Source organism: Pyrgilauda ruficollis, unplaced genomic scaffold (genome assembly GCF_017590135.1).
Source record: "Pyrgilauda ruficollis isolate IOZ18807 unplaced genomic scaffold, ASM1759013v1 scaffold535, whole genome shotgun sequence".
Classification (NCBI taxonomy): Eukaryota; Metazoa; Chordata; class Aves; order Passeriformes; family Passeridae; genus Pyrgilauda; species Pyrgilauda ruficollis.
The window spans coordinates 10,037-33,009 of NW_024526989.1; the positions used below are offsets into that span (position 1 = coordinate 10,037).

The 22,973-nt window shown below is 53.6% G+C and overlaps 1 protein-coding gene across 1 annotated transcript; it reads right to left on the reverse strand.

Moving 5' to 3' along the window:
- Nucleotides 1–578: 578 nt before the first annotated feature.
- SELENOI (selenoprotein I) lies at nucleotides 579–10,725 on the reverse strand. Its single transcript, XM_041480799.1, has 9 exons — nucleotides 10,581–10,725; nucleotides 10,185–10,293; nucleotides 7,871–7,945; nucleotides 7,803–7,807; nucleotides 7,025–7,133; nucleotides 5,540–5,588; nucleotides 4,980–5,160; nucleotides 4,034–4,216; nucleotides 579–2,351 (listed from the first exon to the last, which is right to left on the reverse strand). Exons 1-9 carry the CDS (start codon nucleotides 10,608–10,610, stop codon nucleotides 2,235–2,237), a joined length of 858 nt encoding a protein of 285 aa, XP_041336733.1. The 5' UTR covers nucleotides 10,611–10,725; the 3' UTR covers nucleotides 579–2,234.
- Nucleotides 10,726–22,973: the final 12,248 nt, after the last annotated feature.

A 22,973-nucleotide genomic window follows, 5' to 3' on the forward strand; every position in this document is an offset into this window, starting at 1 on the left:
TTAAGGAGATTTTTTCTACTTTCAAGGTGCAGTAAATTAAGGCACCAAAGAGCCAGAACTCCCCCGAGATAAAGCCTGTGCAGAGGAAGCAGTTCCAGTTTTGGAGAGGGATGTTCTTCCTACACACCAAGATTAAGCTCAGACAACTCCTCCCAGCCTCAGCAGCATCCCAGTCCTCAGGGGCCAGTGATGCTCACGGGAAGAGACAGGACAAGGCAAGTTCCAGGTTTGGGAGCCCAGAGTTCAGCTGGAAGCCTGAGGGAACAGCTCAGTTCTTCCCTGCTTGGGCAAACACAAAACTAAGACAGAAAATCATCCAACATACACATTTTTCAGCGTTGCCAGCCCAGCTCTGCTATCTGAACAAGTTCCACAGGAAGCTGTGTCCCAGCTGAAGATTCCCTCTGATTCTTGTGCGAGCAGGACTTAAATTTATTTTATCTCCATAATTCTATTTCATTAAATAGCAGGAGTCAAAAACTCAGGTGCAGCCCTGAGTCATTTGTCATTTGTCCATGGAGGGTTGTTTGTTTCTTGTTTTTTGGGTTTTTTTTTTTTGCTGTACAACATCAGTAAAATGGATTGGAGGAAGCTACTTTATTAAATAAACTCCAAAACCCATCGGCCCCCTCTCCCAGCCCCGCCACAGCCGTAGGGACACGTGAGATCCAGAGCTTCCCACGAGGGATGGCAGCCCTGGGAAGGGCCCAGTTTGCTCCTCACAGGCTGTACCGTGACCAGAGGCTGACCAGGAGTGACCAAGACTGACCAAGGGCTGACCAGGGGCTGCCCAAGCAACCCGTGAACTCACGAGCTCAACCTCCGGGCTTCCAGTCTTGGCATGACAGTGATTCCAATTTCCAAAAGAAAATAGCAGTTACACGTTGAAGGCTTCCCAGAGCAGGAAAAGGCTTCCCCTGCAGAAGGAAATTGCTCTGACCAAGCTTGGTCAGATGCCCCACGTTGCACAACAATCAGTGTCTGAAGGAATTTGTTCCCATGGTAGTTCCACCTGCGCGATCGGCCGTGCTTGTTCTCTTCCGGATGCAGCCTTTCCAGAGCCTGGGTTTAAGCTACACTCTTCATTCAAGCACAGGTCTTCATTGAATCAAGCCAACAGGAAAGAAAATCAGCATTCGGTCTTCACCACCCCACTCGAAGTCAATTAAAAAAAAACAAATTAAAAAATAAAATCAACGCAAACACATCTGTGACAAGTGGACAGTAAACAAAGAGATGCCTGGACACACGCGGGTGCTGGGGACAAAGAGAGGGAGAGCTGAAAGGTTCCCACCCCTGGGAGCATCCTGAAGGTGCACACATGGCCAACAAGGGCCTTCAGGTGCTTTTCCCAGTGGTGGAATTGCAGTTGGGAAGGGCCAGGCTGTTCCTGGCTGTGGAAAAGGGGCTCAGGCAGCAGGAAAGGAGCCAGGGAGCCAAGCCATGACAGCAAATCCATGATGGTAGGAATGGGGAGAGCTTGGCTCTGTAGTCTCAGCCATCTTCCATGGCCCAGACCCCATTCCCAGACTGGGAACACACATGGACACACAGGAACATGTCAGGATGTGGTCCCAGGTACCACACAACATGCAGAAGCCACATTCCCACTCCTATGGGAAATTGAGCCCTGATTTTCCAAGCCCCCCATTTAGGATTGAACTACAAGCTTTGAGTGTCTTGTCTTTTTTCCCCCCCCCCAAAAAAAAAAAAAAAAATAAAGATAACAAAGGTGCTAGCAAGTGTTTGCCCAAAAGCAGGAAGGCAGGACAGAATGTGGGAGAACTGTCACCATCTGCTCCCAAAGTACCAGCCCAGCATGAGGGCTGTCCAGACAGCAGCACTGGGGACAGCCAGGAACTCTCCCCCACCACCAGGATGTCCCCCTGCCCTTGGAGGAATCAGCTGCGTTGGTTTTGGTGTCAGGCCAAGGTGCTTTGCTCAGGTAAAGCCTCTGCATCCCCAAGCAGCTTTCCCTGAGCAAGTGCCGGAGTCAGAGGCTTCTCTGGGAACATTCAGCTGGTCTAAGGTACAGTAACAGCGACCTGAAAGGCTCCTCCTCCTCCAGCTCCACCCAAAACCCGAAGCTTGCAGGGATGGAAGAGCAGCAGGAGCCGCCCCGGCCCGGCCCCGGCCCGGCTGCAGCGGATCCCGCGTGTCCTTGGCTCTGTCCAGAGAGGATAGTTTGATCTGTGGTGATGGCTGAAGTATTTACAGGTATTTGCAGCAGGTATTTACAGTCCTTCTGCAGCCCGCAGGCCGATTTTCTCCTCCTCTGCTCCCAGTCAGTCCGGAGTGGGCTTCCGTAGGGAGAAGGGCCGGATGTTGAAGTGCCTGCTCAGCTGGCTCACCTGGGGACAGGCAGACACGGGACTGGGTTATCCTGGATCCTGGGTGTTATCCTGGATCCTGGGGGGTTATCCCGGCTCCCAGGCATGAGCAGCAGAGCAGGCAGAGCTCCAGACCTGCTCCCTGTTCCCACCAGCCACTCTTCCCACCCCAGCCCTGCCCACAATCCGTGTCCTGCCCAGCCCCATCACTGTCCCCAGGCACTGGTTACACAGGGAACAGCTTGCTCCCTTCCCAAACTTCCCAAACAACATCTGGGAGCAGGCTCACCCTCTGTTCTTCCCTTCCACAGGGGCAGGAGTTGGGAATGCTGAGCCCAGGCCTGCAGGATTTTACCCTCCTCCTTCATTATTCTGTTTTAATTCATTTTATCATCTCAGATATCTATATAAAATATTCCCGAATCCATTCAAAGTGGGAGCTGGATAATTTACCTCCTGCAAAAGGAGGCTGAGTTTGACACAGTCAGGGCAGAGGCTTTAATCCTAATAATTCTTCCCGAATTCAGAGCAGTTTGGGATTATGCCCCAATCCCAAAGCCTTTAAAGGCTCTTCAGCTCAAAGTGAAGCTGGCACAGATGGGCCCCTGGGAAGGCAGAGGGAGGGAAAGAGGGAGCAGAGAGGAACAGGAATCACCCAGGAGGGGATGGGCAGGAGGATTACACCACCAGCTCAGCTCCATCTCCAACTGTGATTCCAAGACCAAATTTATTTAAGCTTCTTAGTAATTCAAATCCTTCTTGCCCAGAAGCCTCATTACACTAATTGGAAAGACAAGGCAACCTGGCTATTACTCCTTGGCTGTAATTACAGCTGGGACACAACTCCATAGGCTCTGGGGTGGAACTGGGGCTCCCAGGGGAAGGGGCTTCCCAAGGAGGGTGTCCCCACTTCAGCTGGGACATGTGGCCCCTTGTCCTCCTTCCTCAGCAGCTTCCCAGTGGGACTCTGGGCTTCTCCTGTTAACCAAAACTCAGGGAGCCAGGCAGGTTCCTTCCTTTCAAGGAGGAAACCAATCCCTGGATCTGTGCACAGATGGACAGGAGGAAGGGAGGCCCTGGAGCTGCTCTGTTCCCACTTCCCCCAGCAGCAAAATCCCCACTCCAGCCTGCCTCTCCCAGCACCTTGGAGACTCAGAGCCCCTGGCAGGGCCTGGAGGGGCTCCAGGAGAGCTGCAGAGGGACTGGGGACAAGGCCTGGAGGGACAGGACACAGGGAATGGCTCCCACTGCCAGAGGGCAGGGCTGGATGGGAGATTGGGAATTGGGAATTGTTCCCTGGCAGGGTGGGGAGGGGCTGGGATGGAATTCCCAGAGCAGCTGGGGCTGCCCCTGGATCCCTGGCAGTGCCCAAGGCCAGGTTGGACACTGGGGCTGGGAGCACCTGGGACAGTGGGAGGTGTCCCTGCCATGGCAGGGGTGGCACTGGGTGAGCTTTGAGGTTCCTCCCAACCCAAACTATTCCAGGATTTTGTGCTTGGTTTCCAACTCATCTGACACACCCCAGGGGAAGGACAGCCCCTTCCACATTCTGTGCAGTTCCTTTCAACCCCGTGCAACCTTCCCAAGCCTCTCACAAGGAATCCACCCCAAATCCCACAGGCTCACAGAACCATTCCCAGTGACATTCCCAGTTTCACAACGAGCACTCCCAGCCACAGCCCAGCCCAGGAGGTGTCACCTACCACGACCACTCCGTAGTGGATGTGTGCCAGGGTGAGGAAGGCTGTCAGCAGGTACAGCAGGAGCGTTTCACTGCCTGGAGCCAGCCCAGACACCACCAGGAGCAGCACGGCCGCGATGGGCAGCAGCATCCAGTTGAGGGGCTGGCACCGTGTGCTGCTCATCTGGCACACGATCAGCTGGCACTGAGGGGACAGGGACAGAGCTTGAGCCTGCTGTGGGCACTGGGAGCAACAGATGTTTGTCCCCAGAGCAGAGGGGATGGTCACTCGTGTGATTTGGCACATTGCCCACCCTGTGCTGGCACTGCTGGGGCACCTCCAGTGCTGGGGGCAGCTCTGGGCCCCTCCTGCCAGGAGAGACCTGGAGGGGCTGGAGTGTGTCCAGGGAAGAGGATGGATCTCCAGGAGAGGCTGAGGGAGCTCAGCCTGGAGAAAAGGAGGCTCAGGGGGGACCTTGTGGCTCTGCACAACTCCCTGACAGGAGGGGACAGCCAGGGGGGGTCGGGCTCTGCTCCCAGGGAACAGGGACAGGACAAGGGGAAATGGCCTCAGGCTGGGCCAGGGCAGGCTCAGGGTGGACACCAGGAGGAATTTCCCCATGGAAAGGGTTGTTAGACGTTGGAAAAGACCCAGGGCAGTGGTGGAGTCTTATCCCTGAAGGGATTTAAAAACCCCCTGGATGTGGCACCTGGAACAGGGGGGACCTTGGCAGTGCTGGGGGACAGTTGGACTCTGTGGTCTCACAGGGCTTTTCCAATCTTAACAATCCCATTCTACCACTATGCAGCTAAATTAAATTTTGACCAAAAAATGTAGTCCTCCCATTTAATTTTATCCCCAAAAGGAACTCCTTTCCCATCAGCTTTCACTTTGCTGCTCACAGCACACGTGAAAACTCAATTTAACCAATTCTCCAGTCCCTCAAGCATAAAGCAGAAGCTCTTACAGAGATGTTGGCAAAGGCTGTTCCAACCATGAAATAGAAGAGCCTGGGCTGGACCTCCAGGATGTCAGTGGGGGACAGGAAGATCCAGGTGGTGCAGAGCAGGAACAGCAACACGGGGGACACCAGGGGCAGCAGGATTTCGTACACAGAGTGGTGCTTCAAGGTGTTATTTTTATAGGCCCTGAAACACAAGCAAAGAAAGGAAAATACATGGAATGACTGAGAAATCCCTGGTGCTGCCTGCAGTAAGTACCTGAAGGGGCTCCAAGAGAGCTGCAGGGGGGACTGGAGTGATAAGACAAGGGGGGATGATTTCCCACTGCCAGAGGGCAGGGCTGGATGGGAGATTGGGAATTGGGAATTGTTCCCTGGCAGGGTGGGCAGGCCCTGGCACAGCTGGGGCTGCCCCTGGATCCCTGGCAGTGCCCAAGGCCAGGCTGGATGGAGCTTGAAGAACCCTGGGACAGTGGGAGCTGTCCCTGCCCATGGCAAGGGGTGGCACAGGATGAATCTTCCACCCCCTTCCCACCCAAACCCTGCTGGGATTCTACAAAACTCACTTGTAGAAGTTGTACAGGCTCATGGGCAGGGTCACAGTGAGGGCACAGGCTGGAAGAGAAAAGTGCCACGTTAGTGCCCCAGGGCAGAGGGGACACCCCATGCACCCCGAACAGGAGGCTCTGGCTGGGCTCTGCTTTAAATTCCCTGCACCAAAAATAGCTCCTGGTGCCCCAGGAATAGCTGAGCACATTTGGAAGTAGCTGCTCCCGAGTGTGGCCCAGGAGCTGTAATTAAAAGTTAAAGTCTGCTGTAAGCTGAAGACATTTCCATTTGAAAGGGCTGCATTAAGGAGCTCGGGTTTGTGCTTTAAACAGTGACAAAGCTTAATTATAATACAACTCTAATGAGACACGAGTGCACACTCCTCAAATGACATGGCTGGGCATAAGAGTTTTCACAAGAAAGGCAATTTGCTGTTTCTCTGGCTGTGTGCAGACATTTCCAGTGGCCACATTGCCAAAAAGTTGTCATTTAACTGGATAAATGATACAAAGCACCCAAATAACTGAAAAATCCTGACCTCAATCAGAACCACCAACACTATCCATGATATTCCAGGACAAATCCTTCCCTGTTTATCCAGCAGAAGGTGTGTGAACAGAGCTGGAAATATTCCTGCTTTAATAACCCAGCTCCTCTCCCTCGTGTGGGAACTGGGCTCAGTTTCTCATATAGAAAAAGCACATTCATTATTCATGTTAAGTCACACAGCTGTCAAAGGAAAGCTGGGAACATCTACCTGATAAAAGTGCAAGTACATTTAACACACCAATTAACTCAAAATTAAGCAATTACAAAGAACACCTGAAGGGACACAGAAAATAAACTGAGCAGAACTTGTGATTTAGGCAAATGGCATTGAACATCAGCTCAGCTCTACCCTTTGCAGTAGCTTATTTTGACTGACCACAGGAGAGCGAGGCTGGGCCTTTATTTCAATTTTATTATCATTATAATGATGTAATGTTCAGGTGGGAGGATGGAGGGCAGGGTCCCCAAACAGCAGAGCTCCCACCCACCTCCATGGCTGCAACCTCCCTCCCACGCAGTGTTTGGGCTCTGGGATGAGAGGGAGCCCCAGAGCAACAAAACAGAAGTGTCCTGACCCCTCCAAACCAGCCCAAGGTTGGGGAGGCTCCACTGAGAGCCAGGTCCCACCACCCCCTGCACACTGGGCTTTATCCCCTGGAAACTCTGGGTTTACCACACTGGTTTTACCCCCAGGCTCTCACTGAGGACAAACTAAGCTTGTCTGGAGTGAAGTCAACCCAGGCAGAGCAGAGTTAAGGTCTCCAAAATAACTCTGCAGGAGACAACCCTGTTTTGAAATCCTGGGAAAGGTTTCCAGGCTGTGAGAACACCCTCAATTAGTCACTTCAACAACAGCCCGGGGCAGCAAAAAGAGCAGTGTTAGCAGGTCATTAGCAGGGGGTTTGGGAAAAAGGTGAAGTTTAAAAGACAAGCTTCAACATGGAGTTTCTTACCAATAATCATTGCAGTGAATAGGTCTCTATATAAGAAATTAAACAGGAAAGGTGCATACCAGGCCTCAACTCCCACAAAGGCTGTCACTATGTAGACAATTGAAATGGTCTGAAAGAAAGCACAGGACAAGCAGGGGTGAGAAATGAGATGGGCAAGTCTGGCAGCACCTGGCCGGCAGCACCTGGGCTGGCAGCACCACACATGTGCCAGGCTGCTCCAGGGAAAGGCAGCTCTAAGCTACGTTCAGTCCTACCCACCGGCAGGAAAGAGAAAAATAAAAGAAATCCACAAATATCCCACGTTACCAGGTGTAGGAAGGGCGAGCTGCTGAGCAGGGATTGGATTGGGAAGTGCTGGCACTGCTGGGGCACCTCCAGTGCTGGGGGCAGCTCTCTGGATGGGAGTTGGAGCAACCTGGTGTCGGATTAGGCATGTTTACATAGGCGTGTTTTGTTTGTTTACAAACAAATGCATACTATGTGAACCTTCTGTTCTTTAAGAATTCTCTCAAAAATTCACTTCCCACATTTGGGATAGCGGAAAGTGTCCTTGCCCACAGCAGGGGTAGAACCAGAGGATTTTGCAGGTCCTTTCCAACCCAAACCCTTCTGGGATTCTCTGATTATTTAGAGCAGACCCAAGACAGAGTTTCACAGTTCATCTCAAAGTCACTTGCAGTATTCTCCTTTTCCATCAGATGCTCTGGGACAACTTCCTTGTCTCCACATTGCAAAGCAGCTCCCAGGAACTGCTCCTGGCAAGAGCACAGAATCTTACACTTCCTGTGGGTTCAGGGAGAGGACAACACAACCACAGCACGAGTGGGTGACCCTGAAAACTCTTACCTAACGTGTAGGCCATGAAGTTGAGGAGCCCCACCACGATCCACACGCCGTTTGGAACGTGCTGGTGATCAGGAGCTGCAGGGATCAGACAGAGCAGAGTCAGGACAGTTCAGGATGTGCTTCCAGAGGATTTATTTTGGCCCAAAAAGCTCAGCCACGAGAACTCAAACAGTGAATCTGGGATGTGAGCTTTGCAGGATGTGATGGCAGAGCTGCCCCATAACAGCTCATGAAACCAGGTGGGTGAGGACTTTGCCTTTCAGGATATATTTGTCCTTTTCTCCCTGCCCTCCAAAATGATGGGATCTGAGAACTGGGGCCAGTTCTGTAGTGCCACTGCAGGCTGTGTGGAAGTGTGTGCAGAGGACACTCAGTCACTCGCTCACAGAGCATCAAGTGGAGCCTCTTTGATGTGGCAACTCCCTGCCCCCGCAGGAACATGCCAGGATTCCCCGCCCAGTCTCCAGTCCCATCCTGCCAATGGAAACCGAGCTCTTCCCTAACAGCACCTCCACCTCCTCCAGCAAGGCTCAGGCAGCGAGCCAGCAGAGCTGGCTGCACCTCACCCCATACCCACACTTGTGCATCAAGGCTTTGTTGAATTTCCTGGGATCACACCTTTCTCCTCTGATGGACAATGTTTTATTTTGTATCGTGAGAAAAATGGAATGAATGTGAACATGATCCAGATTCACACTACAATCCAAAATAAAAACTAATTTGGGACTTTCAGCATGCTGGTTAATACCCACACTGTGTTGGTTGTGGTAGAAGCAGAGTATAACAGTCCATTCTTCTTGTCCAGCACCTTTCTCCCCTGTTAATATTTACTTCCTAATGGATATCATGATAGGCTGCAATCAGGGAGGCCAAAGGGGCACTGGAGAAGGGCAGGAAGAGGCATGGATCCTTGGCAGTAGGAGGGCACAGGGAGGTCTCCTGGGGGAACAGTGATCCCGTGAAATGCCACCTCCTGTTTCCTCAGGGCAGCAGGATGGTGCCCTCCCAGCAGCAAAGGGAGGGAGGGCATCACATCTGCAAAGCCATCCATGGAGGAGAGAAGGCACAAAATTCTGGAGCAGCACCAGGAGAAGTTCTCTCTCCAAGCAGGACATGTAAAACATTTATGTGAAAGGGTCCCAAGCCATGAGCTTCTCCATCCTTCCAAAGCCAATTTTTGAGAGGCTGGGAGAGTTTGGGATGTCCTGCCTGGAGAACAGAAGGCTCCAGGGATCTCTTAGAGGCCTTTCCAGGGCCTAAAGAGCCTCCAGGAGAGCTGGAGAGGGTGGGACAAGGGCCTGGAGGGACAGGACAAGGGGGAATAAATTCCCACTGCCAGAGGGCAGGGATACATGAGACACTGGGGCTTGGAGCACCCTGGGATAGTGGAAGGTGTGGGACTGGCAGGAGGTGGGACTGGATGGGCTTTAAGGTCTCTTCAACCCAAACCATTCTGGGATTCCATGATTCTGGATGTCTGATGTCCTGGGGGTTTTGACCTTGAGCTACTGACAGCTTTTGTGCTCGTGGCTCATGGACCTTAACAGCCCAAACCCTGGCCAACAGCCACAGGTGCCACCCAAGGCTTCAACAGCTTTGACTTGTCTACCAGTAAAGGAAATCCCAAGAAACCAGGATTTTTGCCACATGACTGTGTTTTGATGATGGGTCCAGTTTAGAACTACAGAAACTCTCCTGAGCAACCTAAACCAGATCTGGCAGGGTCTAAGGGAGAGAAAAACACGGAGGAGAAGCTCCTGAGAATTATGACACTGCATTAATCCTTTCCCTGGGATTCCTCCAGGTGCAAAGGAACACGACTGAACCATTGGATTCACAGACAGATGAACATGGGGACTGTTAGAAAGTTGAAAGCTGTGAATGGTGAAGCTCAGAAAGAGGATTTGGCCTTGTTAGTTTGATGTGCTGGTGGTTTTGCCAAGAGGGCAACGAGCTGGGATGTGAAAAACAAGGCTCTACCTGCTGATTTCAGGGAAGCAGCACTTCCTAACATTTTCCTGTTAGATTTTCAAACAAGGGCGCTGGGTTGTTTGCTCTGCAGGCAGAGGCAATTCCAACCCAAGATTCCAGCTGTCTCCTCCTCCCTGTCCTGCCCACTGCCAGCCAGGAGCACCTTTCCCTGGCAGCCGGAGGGAAGGTGTCACATCCAGACAAATCCTTGTCACAAAACCCAGCAAGTTCAATCCCCTCCTCTGTCCCAGTCACTTTGGGAAGGCCCAGACCCAGAGGCCTCACCAATTCCCAGCAGAGGAGGTGACAGATTTCCCACCTGACCAGGAACATGCAGCCTTACCAGAAGCATAAAAGTCAGGGTCGAAGTATGCCATGAGGAAGAAGTTGAAGACAAGCAGCAGGAAGCCAGAAAACGTTATCAAATTTGGGGCCAGCCAGGTAGGGAAGATCTATGGGAAAGCAGCAAAAGAACAGATGAACTCATTAAAACATGGACTGAGGAGCAGGCACTGCTCCAGCCATGGTTGCACTGTCTGGGTGTTAGACAACACTGCCAGGAGCAGCCGGAGCATCCCGGGGCAGCAGGAAGCATGGGGCTGGGATGCAGGCATTCAGGATTTGGGGCAGGCTGCAGGCAGCCCCTCACTCATTAATAGCACCACAAACGAAGCAGCTGATGGTGTTACAGAGCTGACCTGGGCTGTGCTGTCCTGCTCAGGGTGGGACAGGGACTCACCTTCACGATGGCGTTCCAGAAGGGATGCATGACATACAGGGACAGGGGGTTGCTGTCCACGGCGCTGTACTGGGAAAGGGAAACAAAAACCAACAGTTAGGGCTGCAGAACCTCCCAGCAGCCTGCAGAAACAGCCAGACATCTGGAACCTTCTGAGCCACATCCTGTGTGGCACCCCCACAGGACTCCTGATGTAACCCCCACCCTTTGGAAATGCTACTCCAGCTCTCCGAGTGGACACAGGCAATGAGAAAAATGCTGATCCTTTCAACAGCTTCCAACTGTTCTGCCCCACCTGGATGAGGAGGAATGCTGTGAGTCTACCCCTCAACAGTGCCATCTGTCACCTCTGGAACTGCCAGCTCCAGCTCTCTGAGAGGACACAGGCAAGGAGCAAAATGCTGATCCTTTCAACAGCTTCCAACTGTTCTGCCCCACCTGGATGAGGAGGAATGCTGTGGGTCCTAGCCCCCAACAATGCCATCTGTCACCTCTGGAAATGCCAGCTCTCCGAGTGGACACAGGCAATGAGAAAAATGCTGATCCTTTCAACTGCTTCCAACTGTTCTGCCCCACCTGGATGAGGAGGAATGCTGTGGGTCCTACCCCCCAACAATGCCATCTGTCACCTCTGGAAATGCCAGCTCCAGCTCTCTGAGTGGACATAGGCAAGGAGCAAAATGCTGATCCTTTCAACTGCTTCCAACTGTTCTGCCCCACCTGGATGAGGAGGAATGCTGTGAGTCTACCCCTCAACAGTGCCATCTGTCACCTCTGGAAATGCCAGCTCTCCCAGTGGACACAGGCAAGGAGCAAAATGCTGATCCTTTCAACTGCTTCCAACTGTTCTGCCCCACCTGGATGAGGAGGAATGCTGTGGGTCCTAGCCCCTGCTCTGCTGTGACCCCTTTGTTCCCTTGCTGGTCCTAGTCTCCATCCTCACTTCCAGCAGTGGGACTGGGAGCCCCTTGAGCAGGATGGGTCTCAGAGGGCCCCTCGCCACTAAGGAGCAGGAGATTTCACCAGAGGCAGCTTTGGGAATGGGGAGGGAGAGCTCTTACCCCTCACCCATCACTTTCAAAACATTTGAGGTGCTCAGGGTGTGTTTGTGGTGGGGGAAATAAAAATAGAAATAAAAAATCAAAGATCTAGACAAGGCATGAAACAACTTCCAGATAGAAAGTTAAAATTTGACATCATTTGGCTCTCGAGAGCAGCATGAGCCATTATCTGCTCTCACAGCCCCTTCCAAACACAGATTACCCTGGCTAAAGTCCTCTTCTCCCAGGAACACTTTGATAAGAATCCAAGACCAATTCCACAGACTACCAAACTTCTGGGCTCACATGCTCAGTGCTGGACTGGGCAGAACCTGCTGCTCACCCACCTGCTTGGGACAGCACCCCCAACTCCAGCACACCCACCTGCCCGAGTCCAATCCCAACCACAGAATCCCAAGTAGTTTGTGTGGGAAAGGACCTTCCAGAAACTCCAGTGCCACTCCCTGCCATGGCAGGGAGACCTTCCACTGTCCCAGGCTGCTCCCAGCCCCATCCAGCCTGGCCTTGGGCACTGCCAGGGATCCAGGGGCAGCCCCAGCTGCTCTGGGCACCCTGTGCCAGGGCCTTGTCCCCTCACAGCCAAGAATTCCTTCCCAATATCCCACCCAAACCCCCTTTGAAGCCATTCCCTGGGTCCCTCTGCAGCTCTCCTGGAGCCCCTTCAGGCCCTGCTAGGGGCTCTGAGCTCTCCCTGGATCCTTCCCCTCTCCAGGTGAGCACTCCCAGCCTGGCTTCAGAGCAGAGGGAGCCCAGCCCTTGGAGCAGCTCCATGGCCTCCTCTGGATTCATTCCAACAGGTACCACATTTGGTTTGGTCGGTAAAAGGAAACCCCTCAGCAAAGAGCAGCTCCAGATGTGTCCCCCAGCCCATGGCCTTGAACCAGCCCCTGTCACTGCACCCATGGATTGCTCCAACCTGTTCCTCTCCTTGTCTGCATTCCCCACTTTTCCCTGGAAGCAGAGAAGTGGTGGGAAAGGGCAAAGCAACACCCTCCAAGACAGGCACCGGGACCAAGAAGGGATGAAGGACCAAGATGGGTCTTGCTGGGGTCCCATCTTACAGCATTTGCTCCCATCTGGGTGAATCCCATCCTTGGCAAGGATTTCTGTAGTCCCTCCCAGCCCTTCCCTGTGCAGGGTCAGTCCATCTCCCTGGATTCAGCCCCAGAGGTTGTGTCCCCACAGGAGCAGCAGAGCAAGAAGCAACAAACCCCAAAGCCGTATGGAAGCAACTCTAAGCCGCAAGGAATTTCCATCTCAGCTTAATGCAATTTTTTGGGGCAGAATTCCAAATGCTTTACAAGATAATAGGATTTGAAGCACCAGTTAGGGGAGGAGGAGAGACTGATTTAATCTCATTATCCCCAAAACAGCCTGCAACAAGAAAACAGATGCAAGGCTTGGAGTGAGGCAGGGGAAGAGCTCCAGAGCCTCCGTGCCCGTGCTTGGAAGGTACCTCAGGGAAATTTCACCAGGCCCTCTCCTTGCAAGAACTGGGGATAATATTCAATAAACAGCTTTTCCCCATGACCACACATGTTCCCACGTTGCTTGCAGAACTCAAAGAGCTGGGAAGAGCTGTTTCTTGGAGAAAGGGCAGCTGCTCTGCAGAGGTTTGCTGATGCAACCATGGAGTCATGGAATATCCAGGGATGGAAAGGACCCACAGGGATGATGGAGTCTAACAGCTGCCCCTGCACAGACCCCCAACAATCCCACCCTGCACATCCCTGAGAGCATTGTCCAAATGTTCCTGGAGCTCTGGCAGCCTCGGGGCCGTGCCCATTCCCTGGGGAGCCTGGCAGTGCCCAGCACCCTATGGGGAAGAATCTTCCATAATATCCAACCTAAACCTCCCTGGCACAGCTCCAGCAGCTCCCTTGTGTCCTGTCCCTGTCACAGAGAGCAGAGATCAGAGCTGCCCCTCAGGAGGAAGTTGTTGACATCCATGAGCTCTCCTCTGAGTCTCTTCTCCAGCTGAACAAGCCAAGTGCCCTCAGCCACTCCCTGTGTGGCCCCTCCAGACCCTTTCCCACTGGGTCTGTGCCCCTCTGGATCTCTCCCACAGCTTTAGATCCTTTCTATGCCCCCCAGCTCCTGCCAGGCTCCAGCCAGGACACTTGTCTGTGTGCTGAGCGAGGCCAGCCATGCTGTGCCCACTCTGGGGACACCCTGGGGCACAGGGACAGAACCAGGGCTGGCTCTGGTGCCAGGTTGGCTGCCACCCTAGGGGACAGCACTCTGGACAGCCAGGACACGGCTGCCTGCCCGGGACAGCTGCTCCCAGAATACCAATGAGCTGCCAGGCACCTTCAGGGACAGATCCCATCTTGGCCATGCCCAGCCTCCTCCAGTTGCTTTTCCTTGTCGGGGTCTTCCTTACAAACATTACTAAAGTTGTTTTTTCCACCTCTTCACTTGTGAAGCCCCAAACCCAGCAGTGTATAAGCCTGGCACTGGTTTCATCATTCCCTCACCTCATCCTCACTGGAAATTAGTGTCACCCTCTGCATTTTGGATCTCCACACACTGGTCTCGTGACTCACACCCTGTATAAGTCGTTCTTCTATCACGACCAACAATTCCCACCAGCCTGGACTCTGGATTTCTGCCCCTTTTTCAGGGAAAGAAGGTTAAAGGAAAGGGAGAAGAGCCCAGAAGGAATTTCATCCATCCCAGTCTCCTTCCCAAAGCAGCCAGGCATTTGTAAAGGGCCCTGTTCTAAAATAGCTCCACGCTCACAGACACAGTTTCTCCTCACGGCTGCAGGGAGGAGCCAACCAGCCCAGACAGCTCCCTCGGGACTGGGGTCAGAACTCCTCAGAGAAAGAGCAAAACCAGCAGGAACAATCACTGGCAGCACACAGGAGCCTCCTGTCCATGCCAGGAGAGCTCCAGGGAGCCACAGGCACCCCAAGAGCTGGGGACAGGCTGGGTGGCTGTGGTGCCATCGCAGACGAGCTGGCTGGCATCATTATGGGCCATAATGGCTTGTATGGCTTCAACCCAACATTAATCCTGCAACCAGGACACCTCTGGGAGATCCAATTATGTGTCCAAAGAGGAAAAAAATACAGATTTATAGCCCAGATTCCACTAATGGTCTTCCTGTCCCGGAAAAAAACAATTCTGCTTTGAAGTAATCTGGTTACCCGGAGCCAGCAGCAGAACAAGCACTGCCATAGAACCCTGGAGAATCCTGAGTTGGGAGGCACCCACATGGGTCACCAGGTCCAGCTCCTGGCCCTGCAAAGGACATGCCAAGAATCCCACCATGTGCCTGCTGTGACTCACCCCATCACTGGGGTGAGCCAGCGGTGTTGGGGTGTGACACCCAGGTGGGCTGGGGCAGCACAGCACTGGTGGCACATGTGCTGAGGACAGCAAACAGAATGGATTTGCACATCCCATCTTGCTCCCAGGTGCTCCAGGCAGGATCAGGGCACTCAGCAGAGCAGCTCCATCAAGTCCAGCAAGGCTGCTCCCTACAAATCTCCTTAAATACAAAGAGGGCACAAGGCTAAGAACCTTCTCCCCTCAGGCTCAAGATAAGGCAGGAGGCAGAAAACTCAATCAATCCCAGCAAATGGAAGCGAGCAGAGCCGTGCCAGGCACGTTTGCCCTATGCCCACCCTTGGCCAGCGTGTGAGGAGTCACCTCGCCCTTTAATGGTACTGATTAACTCGAGCCCTGTTTGCCTTTTGCAAGGTCACTTCTCAGCTGGCACCAGAAGGGAGAGTGTTGGCAGTGCAGGGCTGCACCCACCACACGAGCCCATGGGTTTGGAAGTTGCAGGAAGGATGTGGGTGTCCTGGCTGTGTGCCCCAGCTGCAGCTTCAGCGTGTCCCTCATCCTGCCTGGGTTTCACTGTGCAGGGTTCAGACATCCAGCAATGAAAGATGCTCCAAGACACAGCATAAAGTCACAGAATCACTGAGGCTGGGAAAGCTCTCTCCAAACATCGAGTCGAACCATCCTCTGGCACTGCCAAGGCCACCACTGCCTGATGTCCCTTGGTGCCACATCCACAGGGCTTTTAAATCCCTCCAGGGATGGAGACTTCACCACTGCCCTGGGCAGCTGTGCCAGGGTTGGACTGTCCTTTCCAGGAAGGAATTGCTCCCAGTGTCCAGCCTGAGCCTGCCCTAGCAAAGCCTGAGGCCATTTCCCCTTGTCCTGTCCCCATCCCCTGGCTGTCCCCTCCTGTCAGGGAGTTGTGCAGAGCCACAAGGTCCCCCCTGAGCCTCCTTTTCTCCAGGCTGAGCCCCTTCCCAGCTCCCTCAGCCTCTCCTGGGGCTCCATTCCCTTCCCAGCTCCATTCCCTGCCCTGGACACGCTCCAGCCCCTCCAGGTCTCTCCTGGCAGGAGGGGCCCAGAGCTGCCCCAGGATCCAACCTTCCCTTCCCAAAGCTTCCTACAAGAATTACAGCAAAGAATTACTCTCTTGTTGGCAGGAGGCCAGGAGTGAACACCAGCAGGGTCCCAGCAAGGCCAGAGCCCCATTCCTCAATAAGGAACTGCCACACTCAGCAGCCTCCCTCCTGCCCTCCAACCCCCACAGCACGTGCTATTTCATTGGGTAAACCACATTCCTGCCCTGCCAACACACTCTGATATTCACAGCCTTGCTTCTCAGACACCAGCTGGGAGATTCATGGAATCCCAGATTTCTTTGGATTGAATGGACCTTAAAGCTCATCCAGTGCCACCTCCTGCCATGGCAGGGACATCCTCCACTATCCCAGGGTGCTCCAAGCCCCAGTGTCCACCCTGGCCTGGAACACTTGCAGGGATGAAACAGCCACAGCTTCTCTGGGCACCCTGTACCAGGGCCTGCCCATTCTCCCAGGGTAGAACTCAGTGCAGTCTCTCCCTCCAGCACAGCAGCTCCAGCAGGCTGTGGCTCTGTCCTGGCACTGGAATAACCCTGGGGTGGGACAGAGCTGACCAGGACCTGACCCCATCCCACTGTTGTGCTGGTGCAGGGGAAGTCATTTCCTCATGGATACATAATGTGAAGCAACACTTGATGTTGATGGCAGGCAAGCAGCCTGCCAATTCCAGCTGCATCCAGGAGCTCTCTCTGCTTGGGAGCATCAAATATCCATGAATATGGGTCACCACTGCTTCTGCTGCAGTGGGAGGTGATCAGCTGAACAGGGCTGCACAGATGGTGAGCTCAGGGCTGGGAATGATGAACCTTCAGGGATGCAGGTAGGAGAGGATCAGTCAGCAGTGAACCTCTGGAGTGACAATCGAGGGATCAGGGCAGTGATTCGGGGGAGGGGGGAGAAAAGGCAGAGTCAAAAATGCAGGAACAGGAAACTTGTTACAATAACACTGGGACAGCCAGAAGAATTTCCTATATTTCCAGAGCTGGTTTGAGCTTCAAAAAATAGGGGGGACATACCTGAGAGGGGGATCAGACCAGCTCTGTGTGCCCAGAGAGAACAGGAGGGACCAGGAGAGCAAAGCAGTGACAGCAGAGAAGGCAGCAGTCTCTCACCACCCCCAAACTTCCACTCCCCTGTGCTCTCCCCAAGGGCATATCCCAAAACCTGCTTCCTGCAGGGTCAGTGAGCTGCTCTGGGATGCCATGAGCCTCCAGGGAGATCAAACACTGGCAAGACCTCAGCCCCTCTGGAGAACTGGACTTGATCCCAACCCACCAACCACGAGAACAGGACAGGGAGAATGACCTTAAGCAGAAGGAGGGTGGGTTTAGATTAGGCCTTAGGAAGGAATTATTCCCTTTGAGGGTGGGCAGGTCCTGGCACAGGGTGCCCAGAGCAGCTGGGGATGTCCCTGCATCCCTGGCAGTGCCCAAGGCCAGGCTGGATGGGGCTTGGAGCACCCTGGGAAAATGGAAGGTGTCCCTGCCCCTGGCAAGGGCTTGGAATTAAATGATCTTTAAGTCACTTCCCATCCAAACCAGTCTGTGACTCTGTGACAATGCACAAGTCAGTGGAATAAAAGAGAATTTCTTACAATCCCTAGAAACAGAAATCAAGTTGAACTTTTCTATTCAAGGAAGCCACAAGCCCAGACACATCAGGAGATGATTCCAGGTAAAGTAAGGCACTGCAGGGAAGAAGGGGCAATGCTACCCCCAAGTTTTAATGTTTTTCAAAGGTTTTAACCTTTTTTTCCAAAGCTACATTTCTGCCTCTCTCTCATCCTGCCTCTCCACAAAGAAGAAATTCACAATTAACAGGAAAAACCCCACACTTGACATCCAGCTTTGTGCAAGATGTGAAGCAGAGCGAGTCAGGTCACTGACACAAACCCTTGTAACACGGCCACTTTTGGAGCCAACCACGGGAAGTGATACTTGAATTTCCACAATGCCCTCCCAGTTCTCTTCCAAACCCTCTGGACAGCCAAAGACTTTCTGTTCATTAGCAATGAATAACTTTTCTGATGGAATTCCCTGTAGCCAAAATTCAACAGACGCCAGTAAACATTGCAGCAAACTTTCAGTGCAATTAAAGAGCCCCAAGATGGGCTGACAAGCAGCCCACGCTCTGTTTAAGTCACAGCTCTGCACACCTTGCAACACCCATGGCATGAGCTGGGACTCAGCTCTGCTTTGCATGCCAAAGAGAAAGTGCTGGAAAGCCAAAGGCACCAGCAGGCTTAGCACTTGTCACCACTTCAACTGCTCCTTCCTCTCCACAGGCCTGTGGCTGCTCATCACGGCACCGCTGTGCCCACACCGACAGCTGGGATTGGCAATGCAGCTTTCTGCTGCTCCACTGTGCTCACATCCATGAGAAAGGCACCTGCTTCTAGCAGATGTCCCCAGCCACCAGCTGGGAACACCAACCTCCTGCTTCAGGAGGGCTCGAGGATGCAGGGTGTGTGCAGCAGGCAGATGGGCACAGCAGGAGCTGCGTCCTTCACCTGCGCTGCAAGGGAAGAGCCCAGAGGGCTCCTGCTGTGGGACAGGACAAGGAATCCAGGAAGATGGACAGCACCTGGCTGTGTGTGCTCACAGCTGGAAGCCCCCAGACCTGGGCTGATCCCCAGTGTGGGCAGCAGGGCAGGGGGATTCTGTCCCTGTGATCAGGTGAGAGCCCACCTGCAGAGCTGCCCCAGCCCTGGGGATTCCAACAGCACAAGGACCTGGAGCTGCTGAGAGAGCCCAGAGGAGCCCTGGAGCTGCTCCAGGGCTGGAGCCAGGCTGGGAGAGCTGGGGGGGCTCACCTGGAGAGGAGAAGGATCCAGGGAGAGCTCAGAGCCCCTGGCAGGGCCTGGAGGGGCTCCAGGAGAGCTGCAGAGGGACTGGGGACAAGGCCTGCAGGGACAGGAGCCAGGGAATGGCTCCCACTGCCAGAGGGCAGGGCTGGATGGGAGATTGGGAAGGAATATTCCCTGTGAGGGTGGTGAGGTCCTGGCACAGGATGCCCAGAGCAGCTGGGGCTGTTCCACCCCTGGAAGTGTCCAGGGGAGGTGTGGCAGCCAATACAGCCACAAGCTGCCTGTGCCTGCGTGAGTCATTGTCTCATACAAAAACCCACAAAGGTTTGAAGTTCCTCCTGAAAACCCTGTAGGACCCACTGGGGACTGAAGTTGCAGTAGGTCCTGACCACAAAGAGCTTCATCACCACCACTGTGTGGCTAAAACAGGCGAGTTTGGGAATCCCCCACCAAAACATGGTTCAGTACCTTTGACACCCTGTAGAACAAAGGCCACAGCTCAGAAACCAGCAGCACCTCAGCAGCAATTTCAGGGCTGTTCTGGCTGAAGAGATGTAAATGCAGCCAGAGCAAGTCCCGGGAGTGGCACCAGCTCATCACTCATCAAAACCCTCCAGCACGTCAGAAGTGTCCCTAGAAAGCAGCATAAATCCCTTCCCCTCATCTCATTGCTTAGCACAGGGGAAAAGCTCAGCCAAGGCTCGTGAGCTGAGTGGCTCCCAATTAATCCATAAGCACTGCTGCTGTGTCCTCCAACCATGACACTTTTCAGACCACGAGAGCTGCAAGGGACACGCTAAGCTGAACTGTATCACAGAAAAGGAGAAGAAAGAAGAAAAACACCTCTAACTTGGAAATCACAGAGTCTAGGAGGTGCTCAGTAGGTGCCAGGCAGCACCTTGGGAAGCTCCTCGTGTTTAAAGGCAGGCACACATGGGGCTGTCTCAGAGCAATTAAATGAGCCCTTGGGGAAGGAGTTAAGTGATTCCAGAGCTGGGCTCAAAGGCTTCCCCTCCTTGTCACCCCTCCTGCTAAGGAGAAGCCGAGCTGGCAGGCTGGGGGGTGGCCTTTAATCACGGTGGCCTTGAGCCTCAGGGCCACAGCACCAAACACTTCCCTTCCTGCTTCCCTCGCTCCCAGTGTTGTTGTTCCATCGGTCTGAGCTGCCATCGGTGCTTCTGAACACCCTGCAGAGATCTCTTCAGGGCTCCTGTTTGCAGAGCAGCCCAGAGAATCCTGCCAGGAACAGCTTCCAGCCATCTGCTTTCCATGGCCCAGCATCTGCAGCCTGGCTCCTCGTGGCACTCCAAGTCTGGAAAAACGGGATTTCTGGTCGAGAGGTAGAGCACCCTCTTCTTCAGGGCACAGATGGGACCAGCAGCTGGGTTCCCACCTGGAAGAAGGGTGCAGGAAAGGAAAGAGAGCATCCAGAAGGAAAATGCTTTTCAAAATAAATGGAAATTGCTGAAGCCTGACCCTTGGATGCAGTGCCCTAGGTCTCCAAGCTCTCCTCTGAACATCCTTTCCATCTAACACTGGAAATGAGGAATAGAATTGTTTTCCTGTAAGAAAACCCTTTAAGAACTTGACTAATGAAATGTGGGAAGGATTTTCCACAGATGGGGCCTGCCAATCACACAGATCAGAGGCCCATTTGCTGCTCCCCCACCCAGGATTCCCACCATCCAAATGCATGCAGTATCCATGCTTTTCTCTCCTTAGAGTGTCAGCTCTAATAAACGGCATTTCAGAGGGCATCTTTAGGTCCCTTAAAGCCACCACCAGCTCCTGCTCAGACACAAGGACACAGAATGGAAGGGTTTGAGTTTTTGGAGCAGCAGCTTTCCTATAAAAGGTCCTTCCCAAGCTTCATTTCAGTTTCCTCTTGCTGAACTCACGCAGGTTCCAGAAGCTTCTGGGGTGAACCACCAGCATGGTCCACCTTTGGACTCAAACATGACACGTGTCATCACCTTCCCTCTCCATTCCTCCTGGGCCTCAGGTAAGGAGTGGCATTCCCACCTGCTCCTTCACTGGCACTTGCCCCAGACCAAGATCCCTGAGGATAAGATCCCAGGAATGCCCGAGGCCCATGTGGCATCATGACAAAGCCTTGTACTTCCACCCAGCTCACACTGGGAGGAAACCAGGGGAGCAGACACTCATGTGCAGCCAGAGCCTCCTGCACAACACTTGTCACCCCAGCACCTTCCCTGCTCCTATGGGATCTGGATCAAAGAGCCACACAGGGATCACGGCCCCTGGAATTGTCACCAGTGGCTCCATCACACCAGAGACACCAGTAGAGGACATGATCCCGTGGGGCAGAGCTGCACTACACGGAATCACAAGCAGCTCAGACAAGGCTGGGAGAGAAAAGGCTACAGAGAAGGCAGGGCACGTGACTGGCATACGGAAAGACAGGGACAAACCATCAGAGCTGGCTGCAACTGCCAAGGACACATGAAGCTGCAGAGCTGTGTCCTCACTAAGAATCATCAAATCCCAGAATGGTTTGGATGGGAAGGGACATCAAAGCCCATCCAGTGCCACCCCTGCCATGGCAAGGACACCTTCCACCTTCCCAGGGTGCTCCAAGCCCCATCTAGCCTGGTCTTGGGCACTGCCAGGGATCCAGGGGCAGCCCCAGCTGCTCTGGGCACCCTGTGCCAGGGCCTGCCCACCCTGCCAGGGAACAATGCCTAATTCCCAATATCTGATCCAGCCCTGCCCTTTGGCAGTGGGAAGCCATGTGTCCTCTCCTTCCAGACCCATGTCCAAAGTCCCTCTCCAGCAGAGGAAGCAAAGCAGAACAGACACCCCTGTGAACACTCTCAAGAGCCCCATTTTCCCCCTCTCCCATCCATTTACAGAAGGAGGGTGCCCAGAAGCTGGCCACAAGGCCATCTGCAGACAGCTGTTAAGAACTTGACCTCTGGCATCCAACTGCAAGTTTCCACTCAGAAATAGCAGTGCCTGGCTGCAGCTTTCTTGGCAGGGACACCCCACACCTGACAGTAACAGAGCGCTGGGGTTTGGCACAGGACATTCGGAACAAAGCTGCCCAAGGAAACAAGACACGGAGGAAGCAAGGAAGGCAGCAGGGCACAGACACGAGTGGGGCACGGATGGTGCTCCTGGAGCACTAAGTGAACCCACCCACTCCTGTCCAAGTCTCTGCTGACTCAGAAAAGCCACAGGCTCTGGGGCCAAGCTCCTCCTGTCCTCGGGACAGAGCTCCATCAGAGCCCTGCTCCCACATTCCAGCCCTGTGCCCCCAAAGCAAGGCCAGGGAGCACCCCACCAGTGCCTAACTGGGGACAGTGAGTGGCTGATGCTTTTGTGCTGTGTGGGACCTTCCTCCTCACCCCGGCTGCTTTTCAGGGTTCTGTTCCCAGATTCAACTGCAGCAGCATTTCTGTCAGAGGTGCCTTCAGGAAATAACCTGGCAGCAGTTTTGGTCCCTGCCACACCATCCAGAAGGGTGTTGAAGTTGGAGACCCTCTTGTCCCTGCACTGGTGCTGAGAGGGACAGCAGCAACCCCACCAATCCCTCCAGCAGGACAGGAAACAGGCTGAACATCCAACAGTCTCCCCCTTGGAGCAAAAGAATTGTCTTTGCAGGAGCCAGACCAGTCCCTTTGGGAGGCCTGGCTCACAGCTGAGTGTTTTGATTACCTTTCTCCCAAACCCATGGTCATTCCCTGCCTTTCTAAACACACTGACATGTTCCTGATGAATCCCCACACAGGCAGCCTTCCACAGGGAATCTCGTGCACCCTGACACATCCCAAGTCACTCTCCCAAGTCCATTTCTCTCCACCTCACCAGGGTACAAGAGCAGTGTGAGCAAGCCCTGGCCACCCCAGCCCCCACGGATGGCTCCAGGAGAAGCTGTGCTCCCTGAAGGCCTCAGACTTGTCCTGATTGTCCCACACTCTTAACTGACACTCCATGAGCCACCCTGGAAGGACGACTGGAATATGGGCCCACATGATGGGTCCTACAACAAGAGTAAAGCAAAGAAGGTGAGGTGAAGCCTTTCTACTTGATGGCTGGTGTGGGAGAAGAAACAAATATGGAAAACATCCTCCTCTCCACATAAACACAGGATCCAGCATTCCCCCGTGTT